The sequence below is a fragment of the Equus asinus genome, chromosome 17 (assembly GCF_041296235.1).
Source record: "Equus asinus isolate D_3611 breed Donkey chromosome 17, EquAss-T2T_v2, whole genome shotgun sequence".
Taxonomy (NCBI): Eukaryota; Metazoa; Chordata; class Mammalia; order Perissodactyla; family Equidae; genus Equus; species Equus asinus.
In genome coordinates, this window is record NC_091806.1 from 9,381,496 (window position 1) to 9,399,931 (window position 18,436).

The 18,436-nt window shown below is 50.0% G+C and overlaps 1 protein-coding gene across 1 annotated transcript; it reads left to right on the forward strand.

The window, feature by feature from the left end:
* The first annotated feature begins 6,660 nt into the window (after positions 1-6,660).
* On the forward strand, positions 6,661-18,276 carry ACCSL (1-aminocyclopropane-1-carboxylate synthase homolog (inactive) like). The gene is made up of 14 exons (XM_014861244.3): positions 6,661-7,447; positions 8,479-8,538; positions 8,984-9,054; positions 9,436-9,505; positions 9,744-9,810; positions 10,814-10,911; positions 11,170-11,247; positions 11,573-11,673; positions 12,713-12,802; positions 13,553-13,598; positions 13,691-13,832; positions 15,202-15,344; positions 15,432-15,585; positions 16,396-18,276. Exons 1-14 carry the CDS (start codon positions 6,950-6,952, stop codon positions 16,476-16,478), a joined length of 1,701 nt encoding a protein of 566 aa, XP_014716730.3. The 5' UTR covers positions 6,661-6,949; the 3' UTR covers positions 16,479-18,276.
* Positions 18,277-18,436: the final 160 nt, after the last annotated feature.

Genomic DNA, 18,436 nt, shown 5'->3' on the forward strand with positions numbered 1-18,436 from the left:
TGAATTTTCTTCATAGCACTTATTGAACTATATTTATTGTATATATTGTTCATTTTCTGTCACGAGCTTTAGAAGGTAAATGGCAAGAGGGCGATACCTATTTTGATGCTTTCTGTGTCGCCAACACCTAGCACGGTGTCTAACGCATGGCAGGTGCTTAATAAATATTCGTTCAATGAATGAATAATGCTAATTCATTAGTCTCTGTTGCCCAACAGGACACAGATGTTGTTTTCAAGTTTGCTTTAAAGATCCCTGGAAGCAGAGAGCTGCTTTTTGGATCTGTTTTCCCATGTAAACAGTAAATAAGTAAACAAAATGTAGCTATTTGACACTTACTGTATGCTCAACCCTCATAGGCTAAAGGTGGCACAAATAAAGAGGTTAGAAAGACCTCTTCAAGGTCTTTATAATCTAGGTGGGTACGGGTGTTAAGGTCAGAGGGCACCTAGGTGGGCGACTTTCCAGAACCTCGAAGGATCATCGTCAGAGCTTTGCTTTTGGAGCAGAGAAGCCAAAAGGAGCTGGGGGTGGGGGCTGTGGGTTGGGGGGGGGGGAGTGGGGGGACGACGACGATGACACGGAACAGACAATAGCGTTGCCAAATCTGGATGCTAATCCTACCCCTGATGTTTTCCAGTTGTGCCACCTTGGTCAAGACACCCAGCCTCTCTGAGCCTGGGGTCCTGTGTGTAAGAGGGAGATCCTGGGAGCCCTAGGAGCACGGGGCTCGCAGGGAGTCGGGAGGGGACTGTGGCGGGCTGCGTCCCGCGTCAGCGCCAGCGGCTGGGTCCCCAGCCCTGCCTCGGTCGCACCCCACGCGGACGGCCCTCGAAGGGGGACCGGGCCATGGCGGGCCGTCCCTTTCTTCCTAGCGCCCACGGCTTCTGCATCTGCAGTTACTGCCGGTCCGCACCAGGAAGGAAAGTGAGGGCGGAGCGACCCCTCTTGGCGAAGCCGTGTCACAGCTGCTGTGGTGGGAGGGGGCCCGCTGTTAGGAGAGGCTCCGGCTGAGGCAGGTTGTGGGAACCGAGGGTTTCCTGTGGGCAAACCTTCATTCCACCATCAGCATCCGCCTGGTGCCCACCGCTGATGATTCCTCCATTCCGTCCCCAGTCACTCATTGATTAGTTACAAAAGGAACATTCGACAGACGTTAACCAAGAACCCCCTCTGAGTCTTGAAACTAGGGTAGAACCTGAGGAACCTACAGTCCAGGGGGAGACGCAGACGTCAGATGATTGCAAGATGGTCTTCATTCCTTCATTCATCCATCCATCCATTCATTCATTCACCAACGTCACTGAGCTGCCCTATGGACCAAGCATGGTTCTTTGCATTTGAGAAACTTCAGGGAACGAAACAGCCGAAGCCCCTTGCCCTCGTGGAGTTTACATTCTAGAAGAGGGGACTTCAAATAAACAATGCATGTAACAAATAAGTTGTATAGCATGTTTGAAGGAGAAAGTGCTATAAAAAATGAAAGGTAGAATGAAGGAGAGGGAACCGCAGTACAGGAGGGTGGGGGGGGGGGTGGAATTAGGTGATGGTCACAGTGGGCCCTGGGAGGTGGTGAGATTTGAGCAAAGACTTGAAGGAGGTGGGGGGTGGGCAAGCAGAGACCTGAGGTGGGGTGGTCTAGGCACGGGAGCCCCACTAGAGCAGGGGGCCGGCAGCACGGCTGCCCAGTGTGCTTTACACCGCAGGGAGGAGCCAAGGGCTTTGGGTCATAAGGCCTGGGCCCCTATCCCTGCCTGAGGGGTCAGGGGGGAGGGCTCCTTGGAGGAGGTGACAGCAAGCACAGACGTGAAGGAGAAGCACGAGTCTGCTTTCCAAGTGGAGGGAACAGCATGTTCCAAGGCCTGGAAGAATTAGAGGTCGTGGTGTTCTGGGAGGCTCACTGTTTGGGCTTGTTGGAGGGGAGAGGGTGGGAAAGGTATGCAAAGAATGAGATCAGGGAGGTAGGCTGTGATGGATTATTCTAGAGGTCTGATATGCCGCATAAAGGAGTGTGGATTCAGACTTTGCAAATTGATGGCTGGAGGGCTGAAATTAACTGGTAAAACCATTTTGCCCAATAGTACTTACTGTTATTTTTTTTGCCTGAATGCATGTAGGAGGGCATGCAGGCTCAGTTAGCCGACAGCCTCCCCAGTCCCTAAGCCAGCTTTGTATGTTTGCTACCGTTGTGTCCCTGGAGGTATTTGAGTTTACAACCCCATAAGGTCAAGGGGATTAAAGGATCTTGAGCAAATGAAAGATGTGATCAGACTTCTCCGTTGGAAAGTGTGTCCTGGGGCTCCTTGAAGTGAGGGAGCTCTTCCTTCATTTTGATAGTCCCAGGTCTAACACAGTGCTTGGTACATAAGAGGCACCTGGTGAATGGTTTTTTATTTTTTATTTTTATTTTTTTATTGAGTTATTGATAGGTTACAATCTTGTGAAATTTCAGTTGTACATTAATGTTTGTCAGTCATGTTGTAGGAGCACCACTTCACCCTTTGTGCCCACCCCCCACCCCACCTTTCCCCTGATATCCACTAAACTGTTCTTAGTCCATAATTTTAAATTCCTCATATGAGTGGAGTCATACACAGATTATCTTTCTCTCGCTGGCTTATTTCGCTTAACATAATTCTCTCAAGGTCCATCCATGTTATTGCAAATGGAATGATTTTGTTCTGTTTTGCAGCTGAGTAGTATTCCATTGTATATACGTACCACATCTTCTTTATCCATTCGTCTGTTGCTGGGCACTTAGGTTGCTTCCACGTCTTGGCTATTGTAAACAGTGCTGCAATAAACATTGGGGTGCATAGAACTTTTGGGATTGCTGACTTCAAGCTCTTTGGATAAACACCCAGTAGTGGGATGGCTGGATCGTATGGTAGTTCTATTTTTAATTTTTTGAGGAATCTCCATACTTTTTCCATAGTGGCTGCACCAGTTTGCATTCCCACCAGCAGTGTATGAGGGTTCCTTTTTCTCCGCAACGTCTTCAACATTTGTTGCTGTTAGTTTTAGATATTTTTGTCATTGTAACGGGTGTAAGGTGATATCTTAGTGTAGTTTTGATTTGCATTTCCCTGATGATCAGCGATGATGAGCATCTTTTCATGTGCCTATTGGCCATCAGTATATCTCTGGTGAATGGTTTTTAGGTTTTTTAACGAATGGGGAATGAACAAATAAATGACAGAAGAGATGGGCTGTCCGTGCAGTGCAGGCTGGGGCGTATGTGAGGTCCTAGCCCTCTGGGGTGAAGTGCCCGCCCACAGCTCATGGTTCCCCTCCCTGTGGGGTCCACGGGGGCAATGTCTCTCCATGCCTAGTCCAGGATCACCTGCCATTATGCTGTAAAATACAGACTCCTGGGCGCAATTATAGACCTACTGGGTCAGCATCCCTGAGTGGAGCCCAGGCATGCGTATTTTAAGCAAACTAAAGTTGGAGAACAGTCACAAGACAGGTATTTATTCTTGGACCACAGGCTGCCTCTGGCCTTGCTCCTGTTTGTTGACCCCCAGGGAAGGCAGGACAGGAGGGGCCCAGCGTGAAACTGACAAGCTCGAACGCGCAGTCACGTGCAATTCTACCTGCTGCCCCATCTGGGCGTCCATCCTCCCACTGAGCCTTCACACTGCCCTCCAAGAAGCAGCTTTCATGACCTCCGCCTGGAACAAGGAGAAACTGACTGAAGACCAGAAAGGCTAGGTGGGTTTGCCAAGGACACACAAGTAGAGCTAGGGGCATTGGGACCAGTCCTCCTGGCCATCGCTCCAGCGCTTCCTTGTCAAGTTGTCATTAACCCACTTCAATCTGCTGTCAATCGTGGTCTCCCCAGAAATGGGGAAAGTCAGGGGCTCATGAGGGCTTTAATTGGGAGTCGCTCGCTCCAGTGGTTCTCAGACATTGAGCAAGCACGCAGGCCCAGGTCCTCGCCTGCTTCCGAGAGCCTCTTGCTCTTTATTAGCTCTCTGGGTGATGCCAATGTCCTTCAAGTTTGAGGACCACAGCTCCAATGCGCGGCTCTCCCAGGTGTGGGTGTTGCTGAGCCTTTCTCTGTCATGGTGCAAAGAAAGGCCATTTTAGGGAATAAGGAACTCCCGGGGGAGATGCCCTGGGACAGGAAAAGGTGGATCTTGTTATTGCCCTTGAAAGCACTTTGTGCTTAAAAGCGGAGCCTACAGGCTCCAAGCAGTAAGCAAGCTAGTGAGGAGAGAAGGGTTCTGGAGAGGTCTCTGAGCCCTGATGGTCAAGGACAATTTCATCGGGCATAGGATCTTAGACTGGAGAAAGGATGAGTGGAAAGAGAGACACAGGTATGTGCGGGTGGCAGGGTCGGGGGAGCTGAGAGATGTGGAGTGAAGAGGGGGGCTTTGGACCAAACACTTAGACTTCACCTGGGCTCCTAGACTCCCAGGGGGGTGGGACCACTGATGGATTTATGGATCCCCAAAAGAGAATGCCAAGCTTTGAGGGCATGTGCACCCTTCCAGGAAGAGGCCTCAAGGAGGGATGGTTAAGAGGGTGGCGGGGCCTGGGGTGAGCAGACTGGTTTTAAAGCTCCTTTTCCATCCCACTTGTGCGCTCACGCGTTCACCTCCTTCCTTTGAGTCTGGTTTTCTCATCTGTGAAGGGAGGCTACGATCTATTCCTCGTAGCTGGAGTCCAGTTGGTCTTTGTGTTCTCTGTGCTGGTTTCAGCTCGTGCTCTTTATTCATGTGTCTGGATTTTCTGTGTGCTGGAACACTGTATCTGGAAAATAATCCTTGGAGAAATCCAAAGTCTAAGGTAACCCCTTGCAGAGTATTTGTTTGCTTCTGCCCAGGGACGTTGAGTCACCAACAATACAGGATGGCAATATCTTTGGAGGAAGTTAATCCATCGTCAGAACTTGAGACTTCCCGGGCGTTACGCGATGCGAAGCCAGGCTGCCATCCACACCGGGGCTGGGTTTCTGCTAGTTCCGTCTTCTTCCTGCTTCTGGGCTAACATGGGAGGTCTTCAGTTTAAATGTGTGGGACCCCAGAAGTTACTTGTCATCCTCGAGCTTCAGTTTTATCACCTTGAGTTGAGGTAGCTTCTCATCTTACGTATGGAAAAACTGATACCCAGGCGGGAGATAATTCTTGCCACATCCTACAACTGGTCAGTAGCGACTACAGAATAGAATCTAGGCTTCTCAAGGCTCCTCTTACCTGAGCTTTCAATTTCGCGACTTGTACTTAGAGATCTCGATCCCCAAACACCTTCCTTCCTATGCATGTAAAGAAGGCTCTACAATCCTTATCATACTTACCATACCGAGAAGGAAGAATCTGAATTAGGTCAGAGTATGAGACACCAGGGGGGCTGGCACGTGTCAAGGAGCAGGAAGGCCAGAGGGCTTGATGTCGCCGTTGCTCCATCTTCCACGGCCAGTCCTCAGTCATGGCTGATCTCTTCACTGTCTTGGCAACACCCTCAGGATTGTGTCCCTCCTGCTGATTCCTATATGCCAGGTTGCTGTGCTAAGGATGGAATGATGAAGGCTGACCCGGGCGGATACGGAACAAGTAACGATATTCAGTGTCACCGGAGGAGAAGCATAGGTTGCTATGAGAACGTCAAAAGCAAACTGATCATGGTTTGAAGGGTTGGGCAGAGTGTCCAGCACGTTGAAATGGTGGTGCCACAGGACTGTGAAAGAAGTAAGGGAGGCGTGTGGCTTAGAACATGGTGTTTGGTGGAAGAGGTATAAATCTAGATTTTTAGGAAAAGAGGGCCAGTGTCTGGGGGTGTGAGGATTGTCTTACAAAGAATTAGAGGCAGTTGTTGGCCTCAGGTTTTCTTACCTTGTGGCTACTTGCTACCTGATTTTTGTTTGATTTTTTTTTGTTTTTGAGGCTTTAAAGAGGTGTCTCTTAGCTCTTATGCAGCATTTCGACTTCTTTTCAGATGGAAGGTTGGTCTGAATAGTCAGAGGTTCTCAAAGTGTAGTCCTGGGAACTTGTTAGAACTGAAAATTCTCAGGCCCCACCCCAGACCTACTGAATCGAAGTCTGGCGGTGAGGCCCAGCCATCTGGCCGAACAAGCCCTCCCAGTGTTTCTGGTGACAATAAAGTTCAAGCACCACACGTCTAGCCCGTGGTTCCTAGTCATGGAAGTCTAAGGCCGCTGTCACAGAGAGCAGGTTGAAAGCGTTTGCAGGAAGCGATGCAAGGAAGAAGGACGGAAGGACCGAGATTTGAACATCTGGCATGGCCAACTCGGGAAAAATAGGCTGAAAGAAGGACTGATGTTTTAGAACAGGGCTTGGCAACCTGTTTCTGTAAAGGACCAGCTAGTGAACATTTCAGGCCTGCTGGGTCATACGGTCTCCGTCTCAGTGATTCAACTCTGCTCTCATAGTACAAAAGCAGCCACAGATAACACACAAACAAACATGACCGTGTTCCAATAAAACTTTATTTACAAAAAGAGGCGACAGGCTGGATTTGGCCCCGGGCAGCCGTTTACTAATCCCTATTCCAGCAGAATGAGTTACTCAGGCTTCTTTATTTTTTACGCAGCAGATCCCTTTTCCTTCTAGAGCCATCTAAAGCAGGGATTGCTCTGTGGAAGCAGGGGCTGGAGAACCAGAGCCTTCCTGTCCAGTTCCCCCTTTTTCTCAAAGTGGGCCCTAAGGCTCTTCCTGAGAACTCATTTTAATGTCATTTAACGACAGTGCTCCAGTGTCTGGGCTTGGGGTCCCTTAGGCATCGCCCTTGAATGAGTAGGTAACTTGTCCTGGACGAATTTGGGCCCATAACAAAGGCGTGGAGGTTGGGGGAGGCAGTGACCAGCCTGAGATGAGGCCCGGACCTCAGGGTCAGGAGGGGTCAGCCTTTTTGTTGCAATGCATGGTCTCCCTCTTTCTCTGCAGGTTCCAGCCAGCCTGTCGAGGCCAAAACAAAGGCCCAGGGTATGAGTCACCAATCAGACGTCCTGCCCTGTGACCAGCTGAGGGACCAGGTCATCGGAAACCAGAGCAGCCACACCCAGCTGATGGAGACGCTGCTGCACCTGCGGCAGACCGTAGACGATTGTATCACACAGCTGATGACCAGGCCCCCACAGCTGGACCTGCCGCTGGAGGAGCAGAGGCACAATCAGGCCACCGGGGAGCAGGAAGCCTTCCTGCGCCGGGTGGTCAACCTCCTCCAGTCTGGGGCCATGTGGGGCCTGGGGCTCCAAGCGCCTCACCCTACCCTGGGCCCTAGGGATGATGCTGGAGGCGGGCAGCAGGCACAGCTGTCCAGGCAGCTTGACCAGCTAGTTTACCAACTGAGTCATCTGGAAGTTGCATTTGTCAGCCGTGACCTGTCCAACCATGGGACTGACATCTCTGCCTTCGAGCGCTCCAAATTCCAGGACTTCAAGACCTACCAAGGAGACAAATACCATGAGGACAAGAACACCATGGTGAGGATGGGGGGGGACATACTTGAGGGCCCCAGTGGCCAGGATTTACTGAGTCCTGTGCCAAGTACTGTGTTCTTGCACTTACTCTTCCCAGCTCCGTGAAGTAGGTGCTATCGTCTTCTTATAGATAAGGAAATGGGGCCAGAAACAAGGTGACATGCCCAAGAAAGTTAAAGAGCTGGGTCTGGGTCCACCTCCCCACCCAGCATGCTTTATCTAAACCCCAGCTCTTACCCACTAGGAGTCACTGTGGTCACAGTGGTAAGTCAGCCTGCCCTCATGGAACTCCGTCTAGTGATGAATGTAGTCCGCCACTGGGAAATGAACATTAATAATGTCCCCAAGAGCACTAAGGGGATGCCTGCAGTGGGTGGCCTGGGAAGGTGTCTTAAAGGCTGGATCAGCCAGCCATACGGTGGTGGTGGGAGGGGGTCCTCCAGGATGGAGGAACAGCATGTGTGAAAGCTCTGAGACGGGAAGGGCTTAGAGTTACTGGGAAAGGAGGCCCGTGTGGCTAGAGTAGGGACAACGAGCGCTGTAACAAGAGGTGTAGATGGGGGTAGTCCGTTGCGAGGTATCAGGATGTTATCCTAAGGGTGATAGGGAACCAACAAAAGGCTTCCAGCAAGGGAGGTTCACAACAGCTCTCCAGCCGGAGGATAGAGGACAGCATGACTCACAGCTTCCCTTCTGTTTCCAGCTAAGTGACGTGGGCTCGGTGGCCGTCTGCTTTTCTCAGGGCCCGGTCAGTCAGATACCTCCACTGGACTCGGAGGGACCCTTCCTCCTCCATGGACTTGAAGGGCCCTTACAAGGAAGCAGAAATAGTAGAGATGGGTGCGAGGCAGGGCCTGCGGCTTAAGGATCCAGGCTCTCGGGTCAGGCAGGTGGAGTTCTGCCCAAATGTGGATGGAATTGCCTCACGGGGCTGAGAGATCTCTGTTTCACAGGATGAGTCCTTATTGGCACGTTTAAAGGGGTCCGTATCGGGCAGGGCAGGAGGACTGACCTCAGGTTCCTTCCATCTCCAGGGCTTCATCAACCTCGGTGTCAGTGAGAACAAGCTGTGCACTGATCTGATGACCGAAAGGGTAAGCCAGGTTCTGGGCTATGCTGGGCCCCACCTTCCGGCCCGGTCCCGCTAGAAGGTTCCTCAGCATGTGGTAGCTGCACCAATGGGACTTAGGGGTTTGGGGGAAGGGAGCGGGGAAAAAGCTTCTAGAACAGCACATCTAACCTCCTGGCCTTGCTGACTGTGTTCAGAGCTATTCTCTAGATGGGGCTATGGTGGGTAGGCTGCCAAGGGAGCCTCTGGCCCAAGTGTAGGTTTTCAAACACTTCAGAGTGAGTTATGTATTTGTGTAACGTGTGCCAAGAAGACTGGGGCCTCCACCCCCAAGGAGCATACAGCGTGTAGCCCCACTGCCCTTCTCGAAGGCCGTGTTGCAGGGCAAACACCCGTATGCATCCTAGAAGTAGGATGAGGCATGTTGGGCTCCTCTGGTCTGGCTGTCCTCATGCTCTATTTGTCAACAGTTGAGTCGGAGTGACATGAACCACCTTGAGGATGCCCTGCTGCAATATTCTGACCAGAGAGGGCAACCATTGTAAGTAATTTCCAGATCTGTGGTCTCCTGGTCCATAGGCACCTGTCCTCATCCGGGGAAGCACTCCTAGCGCCAGATTCTTCATTGGCCTCCTGTCTGTCTCTTTGGGTAATGACTTCTAGAAAATGCCTAGAGCAAAACATCGTCAGGAGGCAGCCTGGTGTAGTAGAAATAGCCCTGCCCTGTTACCCAAAAGGCCTGAGTTCTTGTCCAAACTCTCACACGTGCTGTCTGTGTCACCTGGGGAGTTGACAGCCTCGGTCGGCAGCCCCGTAAAATAAGGTTGGACACTTTGCCCTTTGGAAAAGACTGAAGTCTAACCCTGAACGAGAAGGGGCCCTGGGCCTTGGAACCACGAGCTCCCTCTGGGTCTGTCCACAGCCTGCGGGAAGAAGTGGCCCGCTTCTTGACCTACTATTCCAAGTCACCTGCCTGCCTTGATCCGGAAAACGTGAGTCAGTTTCCCAGCCTTGCTGCCCCCCTGGGCAAGGGCTGGATGGTTGGGGACTCTGCATTTTCTAGAAGGTACAGGGGGAATCAGCAGAGACCCTCATGGCCAGGGCAGAGTGAGGGCCACTGGCTCCCAGCTGAGGCGGTTCCTGGGGCCTGCCCCTCCCAGGGGGAGGGAGATGAGGGTCACCCCTTCTTACCTGGGGACCGGTTTTTTTATTTCTGCATGACTTCTTCAGGTGGTTGTTCTAAGTGGCTGCTGCTCTGTCTTCTCTGCGCTGGCCACGGTTCTGTGTGATCCAGGTGGTAAGTCAATGCGCGCTGCTTTCCCTCAGCGGAATAGCAGCACGAGGGCACTGGGCCTTCGGGAAGAAGAGCATCTTGACTCAAGGCCCTTCCTCGCAAGCGCTGGGACCTCTACTCTGATTAGAACATCTTCCTACTATTTCTGTAGGAGCAAGGGATTTGGGTCCTCATTTAATATGGAAGGAACAAGTGACGGTCCTCAAGGAGGTATGCCTCAGGAATGGTGACAATAGGAGCCAACTTATTATTAGCTGTGCTTTTGGTCTCAACTCCAGTACAGAAAGTCCTGGTCAATTGGCTTAGACTATATAGATTTTCTCTTTCCTCCTCCTCCTCAAAAACAAAAAAGGCTAATTAGTTCTAGATCAAATAAGGGGGAGAGATCTGTCCTCAACCTCCCTCTTAACAATGCCCAAACAAGAGTCTCAGGTCTTCATGAGCTCTGGCTGTGTGGGAGGAAGTTACCGGGATGGCCAGTTTCATTCAAAGGAGGGGCTCCTTGGTTAGCTCATCGATGAGGCCAAATGGATGGGAAGGACAGAAGCTAGATCACCCAGTCCAGGTAACCCAAGCCACACAGAGAGACCAGAGGCGCCCTGTGCATGGACCTTAGCCTCCAGGGCTTGGCCTGGAGCAGACAAGACTCGCTGAACGACCAGTGCTCCAGCTGCTAACAAGCCTGGCTTGATTTGCACCCTGGATCCAGAGCCATTCACAACATTATCTTTCCCTTTCCTCCCTCTCTTGTGTACTCCCAAAGAGGAAACTTGAGTGTTTTCCCCAAATAACGTTTCTAAGAATGGATAACTTCCAGAGAGCCTGAGCCGGAAAGCAAGTTTAAGGTTTAAGTCAAAGCAAGATTAAGAGCCCCTACTTAATCTCCAAGTAGGAGGGACTGTCAACCTAACCTTCGCCATCTGTGGTGTTGCTGCTGGTCTGGAGAGCCTGGCAGCTTCTAGCTGAGAGACCCTGGACGGACAGCTTTGTCTCCCTGTGCTTCCAGAGGCCTTGCTGACCCCCACCCCCTTCTTTGGTGGCCTCGTCGTGGGTTCCTACCTGTATTCGAAAGTTGAGCTGATGCCTGTCCACCTGGACAGTGAGGTCAGAATGGGGCCCTTTCCCCTGCTCAGCCCACCTAGGCAATGGAATGTTCTAGGGGCATCTGGAAGGTGTAGGGGGCTTTGCTTTCTTCCCGTGTAAGTGATGGTAGGGGAAGGATGGAGAAATCAGGTCGAAGAGGGCACGTGGGCCTGGCGCTCTGGGTATGGAGGTGAAGGCTTGCTCGGGGGTTATGGGAACGGGGAGTCAGGGCTTAGAAGCTTTCGGATGGGCAGCTCTCAGGCAGTGTTGGTCTTCCAGATCACTGATGGGAGCGCCCGTCCATTCCAACTCACTGTGGACAAGTTGGAGCAGGCCCTGCTTGAGGCCACGCTTAAGGTAAGGAGGGCACCATGTGTCCTGATGGGCGCTGCTGCCCCTGACTGAGTACTGAGACTCTGGTACAACCTGCTCCCCAAGATGGTGTGGGATCCTTCAGAAGAGGCAGTGAACGAGCCCAGGGGCCTGTCCCCTAGGAGCCCTGAGCCCTGTCTATGGCGCCCCCACCTCCTCCCCCTCTATGGGCAGTGTGGTGGTTGATGCTTCAAGAGCCTACCTAGGCCTTATCGGGTGACCTATGTTGGGCGTCCTGACCTGATCCTTGGCTGGACTTGATGTAGATGGGAAGGACTTGTGTTTACTCGGTTATGTTTGGGTTTTTTAGGGGAAAAAGGTCAGAGGCCTTTTGCTAATCAATCCTCAGAATCCCCTGGGAGATGTCTACTCTAGAGACTCACTGGAGGAATACCTGGAATTTGCCAAGAGGTATGAGTCCACCGCTTGAGACTACACAAAGTCCCTAAAAACGGTTCCCATCACTCGTGGTCAAGAAGTCATTTACCCGTTACCCAGAAATAATTCACCCTAAATATTCTTGCTGCAGAGTATACTTTGAAAGTTGTGTACAATGAAGTGAAATTGAAATGAAGGAAAATGCACCCACATGCTTGCCACTTCAACCCAACCCTTTGCCATTTCCTACCTAGCCCTTGCCCAGCTACAGACGCCTACATAACAATCATGATATGGTTTTGTTGCTTTTCCACTTCTCCCAGCATCCATTTCTCAAACTGCTTGGCCTGAGGTGTCGAGGGAGACAGACTCTCAGACCTTGTGGGTTGCAGACGTGTCCCCAGAGAGTTTTCATGTCACATTCCTAAGAACACGTTATCATCAGTTATCTCTGGAGTCTTGAAATAGCCCGAATCGTTAGGGTAGATAATCTTCCACTTTCTAGAAGAAACACATTTATTCAAACTTCATAACTAATCCAGACCAATGAACGGCAGAGCACGGAGACGAGAGGAAGAACGCTGGAATTCGACAGGATGAGAGTCACATCCTACTTGCTAATTCAGGGGATTAATTTTATGTCTCAGACTTAGTTTCCTCATCTGTGAAATGGAGGTAACACTCCTGCTCCAGAGGGCTGCTGGGAGAATAAATGGGATGATGTGATAAGCACTTCAATTCAGACCTTGAGTGAGAGCTCCTGAGCATAATAGACCAAAACTCCGTTGGACCCCCAGCCCCTTCTCATTGGTCTCTGCTTGATGGTTGAGGGTTAGGTAGGATGTTCTCATGTGGATCTTTGGGGTCCTGTTCCTTCCTAGTACCCCCACACCAGGTCGAAAGGTCCCTTCTGGTGTGCTGCCCCTTTTGCCTTATCATGGCCCTTGGAAGGGTTGGGTGGGCTGCTGAGGTAGCAGGCGTCTCTGATCTGTATCTAGAGAAGAGCCTAAAGAAAGTGAGTTAAGATCAGAGAGAACCGGATATTGTCCTCGCTCTTCCGTCCAACCTGCAGGTACAACCTACATGTGATCATAGATGAGATGTACATGCTGTCTGTGTTTGATGACTCCGTCACCTTCCACAGTGTTCTGAGCATGGAAAGGTGAGTTGGTCTCAGCTGGAGTTGGGAATGAGAACCACGAGGTTTCTGCTTTTGCAGGGTGAGCTCATGTGCCATAAACCTAATTGGCTACATGCTAGGACCTCAGCTAAGTGCCACTGGGAGTGTGAAAACGAGCAAAGCATCACCTTTCCTCCCAAGTGTCTTCTCTAAGAGCCATTTGTGCACAAGATGACTTCAGGGCAGCGTACAACGTGCACTGTCAAAGTCAAGACAAAGCCCTTCCAAACGTCGGGGTGGGAACGTCTTGATAAGCAGTGCACAGGGAAAGGACAGAAATAGGGTGAAACTTTCTTAAGGGTGTTTGGCCCTAGGATAGGATCCCAGCAGCCAAACAGAGCAAGCGCATGCTTGGCAGAAGGGACCGCCTCACCAAAGGCAGGGGAGTAATGAGTAGGTGAGCTCATTTTAGAAACCATGGGTGGCCCACTGCGTGAAGAGCCAGCTGCTAAGAAGGTGGCTTTGGACCAGCTATAAGAAGGCCCTGAGCCAGGATGAGGGTCCGGGACTTCATTTAGTGGGCACTTTGGAGCTGTCCCCTCTAGTCCCCTGAGGATACCTTTTGTTGACTTCCTGGCTTAACTGGGGCAACTGTTTCTTGAACTTTGGGCCCCACAGGCCCTTTGTCTGGGAAGGACATCAAGTCCACATTCCTCTTTTCCCCTCATAGACCCCAAGTCTTCACCCTTCAAATGTTTCTCTGTAATCTTGATTGTTCTGTCTGCTCCCCAGTTTGCCTGACCCCAACAGAACCCACGTGATCTGGGGCACCAGTAAGGTGAGCCCCAGCTGCCTGTCCTTGGGTGGGGGGGGGGAGCCAGGAGCAGAAGGCAGACACTAGCTATTCCCTCCCCACTTCTCTTCCTCTAGGATTTTGGCATCTCTGGCTTCCGCTTTGGTGCTCTGTACACCCACAACAAGGAGGTGGTCTCCGCTGTGAGCTGTTTTGGCTTCCTCAGTGGCATCTCTGGGATCACCCAGTACAAGCTGTGTCGGCTGCTCCAGGACAGAGGTACTGAGCCCCATCCCTGGGGCTGGCCTCTTGACCAGATCTCTTGGCCAGTGGGAATTTCTGGGTCTTCTTAGGCCTCTGACATGCCTTCGACACACTGAGGCCCTGTTCGCTGTCTCAGGTTTAATGGTGGCAAGACAGAAAGTTTGCTGGAGAGCAGGATGCAACTCAGATGGTGCAGGAGGGTGTGGCTAGAAGAGAAGGTGCTGGTCTAAAACGTAGGATGGGCTTTCATTTCTGGCTGTCTGGCAGCTCACGGGGTTCTGCCTAGAACAGGGATGGTCAGCTGTATCCTAAGACTCGAAGGTGGGCACTTCAGAAATCAATCTTTATGTGGAGGTCAGTTTTCCCTTCCCAACGCCCTGATTGCTTCAGCCAAAGATTACAAAGAAATGCCTCAGTTCCTCGAATATGACTTAACATCATCTTCCAAGGTGGCCGAAGGAGAGCTGCCATTTGGGCAAGGTGGTGTGGCTACGTCCATGGCCCCTGGATCCCCACTCCTCTGTGGGTCTCCAGTGAATGCTGGCTTCCGAGGGCACTTCTCCCGTTAATGCCATTGCCCAAACTTAGATAAGGCCCCTTTTCTTTAGCTCCCTGTAACAGAGCAGCTGCCAGGCTAGAGGATTTCAATTAAAAACTGGGAGAGAATAAAAGAAACTAATATAAGAGAATCTAGTCTAGAAAACAATTTGCTTTCAGCTTTGGATGGGGAAAGGGGTGGATATGAGAAATCTGACTGGCTGCTTCCCTACATGGTGCCAGGCCCGTGGCTTTTGGCAGAAACCAGATTTCCAGCCCCTTGAACACTAGTTCTCAACCTCGGGTGCACATGGGAATGACCTGGGGAGTTTCAATACTGATGTGTGGGCTCCATCCCCAGAGATTCTGATTTAGATGATCTGGGGGTATAATCTGGACATCAGGACTTTTAAAAGGTTCCCAGGTGGTGCTAATGTGCCGCCAATGCCGAGAGCAATTGGACTAAGGTCGTCCCCATGCGTGTCTAGGTTCCTCAAAGTCCACTACGTGAGGCTCTGGGGCAGGAGGTAAGGGGAGCTGTGCGTACCTGCTACTTGCTCAGTTGACAACAGCAGCATCAACCGTGTTCAGGGGATATCCCAGCTCCTTGCCTCAGGGGTGTAAACTCAGAATATTCCTACTAGACTAGTGAGAAGCTCGGTCTTCCCCAGAGTCATAGGTAAGAGGTGGGTGTGCTGGGTGTGGATGCCCTGAGCTCAACTATAATACAGGGTCAATCTTGGATAGAAACAGCTGGCCAGAAGCCCAGGTGGAGGGAGCTTGGCAAGGAACCCTCTGGCAGATCTCTGCTGTGAATCTGTGACAGCTCTCTCCCCCCACCCTCCAGAATGGATTGACAAAGTGTACCTGCCCACTAATCACTCTCGGCTGAAGGCAGCTCACAGGTACATCACCAACAAGTTGAAGGCGTTGAAGATCCCCTTTCTCAGTCGTGGTTCGGGCCTCTATGTCTGGATGAACTTGAAAGAGGTGAGCTCTGGGAGTGAAGACACGTGTTCTTGGGCAAGACCTGCTGGATGGGTCTTGAGCTTAGCTCCGCCCCTCTGCCCTCCCTAGTACCTGCAACCATGTACCTTTGAGGAAGAGCTGCTCCTCCATCACCGTTTCTTGGGCAACAAGCTGATACTGTCCCCTGGCAAGACCTACATGTGTAAGGAGCCTGGCTGGTTCCGCCTCGTCTTTTCGGATAAGCCCCTCCCGTTAAAACTTGGTGAGTGATGCTGACATCCCAAGCCTGGCATCCTTCAAAGATGCGCCATCAGCTCCTCTATAACCCAACCCAATGCTTGAGTTGTCCCCTCTTTGGCCTTTAGCCTCCTATAGTTCCAGCCTTTCTCTGCCATCTCTTTCCACTTTCCTGTCTTTAAGTTCCTTTGTAAACAGGAACTGATAGGTGCTTGAGGTATATTCCACCTTTTGAGTGTCTGTTCTGTGCCTATTGAGCATGGCACTGGGGACTATAGGCTAATAGGAAGTGGTGCTCTGCCCTTGTGGGGCTTGCAGTCTAGTAGATGAGACAGACAGACGGATGACCACGGAAGGCCCTGTATGTTATACAACAGAGTTCAGATTCCCGTCTGAAGGTTATAGAAACACGACCTTCCTTTCAACAACTATCACATCTCACCATGTGCTGGGCACCGTTCTATCTGCTGGGAACATAGCAGTGAATGAGAAAACGTTTATGTTACAGAAATATCTTTTGGGCTAACACGGAGAATAGACTGAGCAAAGGGTCACTAGAGGCAGATAGAAAACTTGAGGCCAAGGCCATAAGCCATTCTATGGGATTGGATAAGAGTCATGAAGGTGTCTGGCAGGCAGCTGCTGTGACAATGAAGCTCAGAAAGAGCCCTGGGGGATGCGACAGGTCGACTTGGAAATCTGTCCTGACGAAGGGAGGGTTGAAGGTCAGCATCTCTGAACGAGTTAGGCTCTGGGGGTCCACCATGACTGGGTATTTCTGGGGCTCAGCTGCAAACCCACTAAATGGTTCTCTGTCCCCATTTGAACCTTGTAGCCATGCATCGGTTCTATGAGGTGCTCGCGGAGCAGAAGCGGGATCTGAGAGTGAAGCAACTGGAGGATCCGCAGAAGGAGTAATCCGTCTGCCTCCCAACCAGTGGCTCCGCCAGTCACATGCTCAGGGAGTCCCACATGCTCAGTCCCTGGTCCAGAAGGCTGGCGTATTGGCTTGATGCTGTGACTGAACAGTGGCTTCCTCCAGGAATGGGCTCATGAGACCCAGTCATCAACGTCCTTAAGCTGAGCATCTGTCATTTTTGGAAGCTTTGCATCTTTTTAGTCTTTGGTAGCCATTGTGTCTTTGCAAAATGTTTTTATGGGCGTGGAGGTCGGAAAGCCTAGAAAGGAATAAAGGGAGCTCTCTGGCTCCCTATTTAGATGGGCTTATTTTTTGTATTCCATATCTAATGAATTCCATATTCTTTTAAATTCTAGATCTGTTTTATTTTTTGTTCATATTCTTCGATTTTTTTCTTCCTTTTAAATTCTAAGGCAGGTTACATGTGCAGAATACTGTCTGGGGCAGGTCAGAAAGGCAGGCAAAAAGTGATCCCTAATGAATGGAGCACTTGCCAGGTGTTGGAGGCAGCGTCCTGTAGGATCCTTACATGTCACACCCACCTTACACAGGAGTGGCTAAGTGGCAGGGTGGGGGGTACAATTCCAAATGTTCCTGCTTCCAAATACAAGGTCTTTCCCTTCTTGCCTCTCCAAAAGGCTTTTCAAAGGAAAGCCGAGCTTCAGGAAGCTGATTCTTTTATAACGAGCAGTAGGTCTGCCTGAAATTTGGTCTGGAGGGAGATGTTATCTTTATTTTACTGAGTAGTAAACAAACCTACCCTTTGCTCTGGAGGGAGACACTCACTTATCATCTATGTATCTCCTTGAAGATAGCCTGGAACGGAGCAGTCAGTGTCCCTGCTTGCCAGAAAGGCAGAAACGCAAGGCCCCGGGAAGATGCATCTCCTGCCAGCATCTTGTGTCCCTGCTAAACTCACTTTATTAGCCCTAGTCGTTTGGGGGGGATTTTTTTGAATTTTCAATGTATGCAATCATGTTGCTTGTGAATAAAGATGATTTTCCTTCTTCCTTTTGAATATTTACAGCCCATTTATTTTTTTGTTTTAATTGCGTTGCCTAGAACCTTCAGGACAATGTTGAATAAACATGGCGAGAGGGGACATTCTTGCCTTGTTTTCCATCTTAGCAGGATTGAGTTCAGTGTCTCACTTAAATATAATGTTTCTGTAAGTATTTGTCATGCTGCCCTGACCAGATAGAAGAATTTCCTTCAATTCTTAGTTTTCTGAGAGTTTTACTAGGAATGGGGGTTCAGCTTTTGTCAGATGTTTTGATCTGTACCTCTAGAGATGATATAATTCTCTTTTAATTATTAATGTGGTAAATTACATTGATTTAAAAAATTAAACCAACGTCATATGCCTGTGATAAGCCCCATAAAGTCATCAATGCATCATCCTTTTATATAGTGTTGAATTTGGGGAATTTTACATCTATTTTCATGAGGGACATTGTGCTATGATATTCTTTTTTGTAATGCATTGTTTTGGTCTCAGGGTAGTACTGACCTCATAAATGTTTGGGGAAGTTTTCCTCAATTTTCTGAAAGTTTGTGTCAAATTGCTTTTTTAAAAAAATCTTTAAATGTTTGGTAAAATTCACCTGTAAGGCCAGCTGTACCTGGAGTTTTCTTTGCGGGGAGGTTTTTACTCATGAATTCAGTTTCCGCAACAGATATAGGGCTAGTCACGTTTTCTAATTCTTGTGTCAGTTTTGGCAATTTGTGTCTTTCGAGAAAATCCATTTTATCTAAGTTTATTATTGACATAAAATTGTTCATAATATTCTCTTATTATCTCTTTAATATCTGTAGGATGCACAGTGTTATCTCCTCTTTCTTTCCTAATATTGAAATGTTTTTTAATCAGTTAATCTAAATGTTTATTAATTGTATTAATCTTTTCGAAGAGCCAAATTTGGTTTTATTGATTTTTTTCTCTACTGTTTCTTTTCTG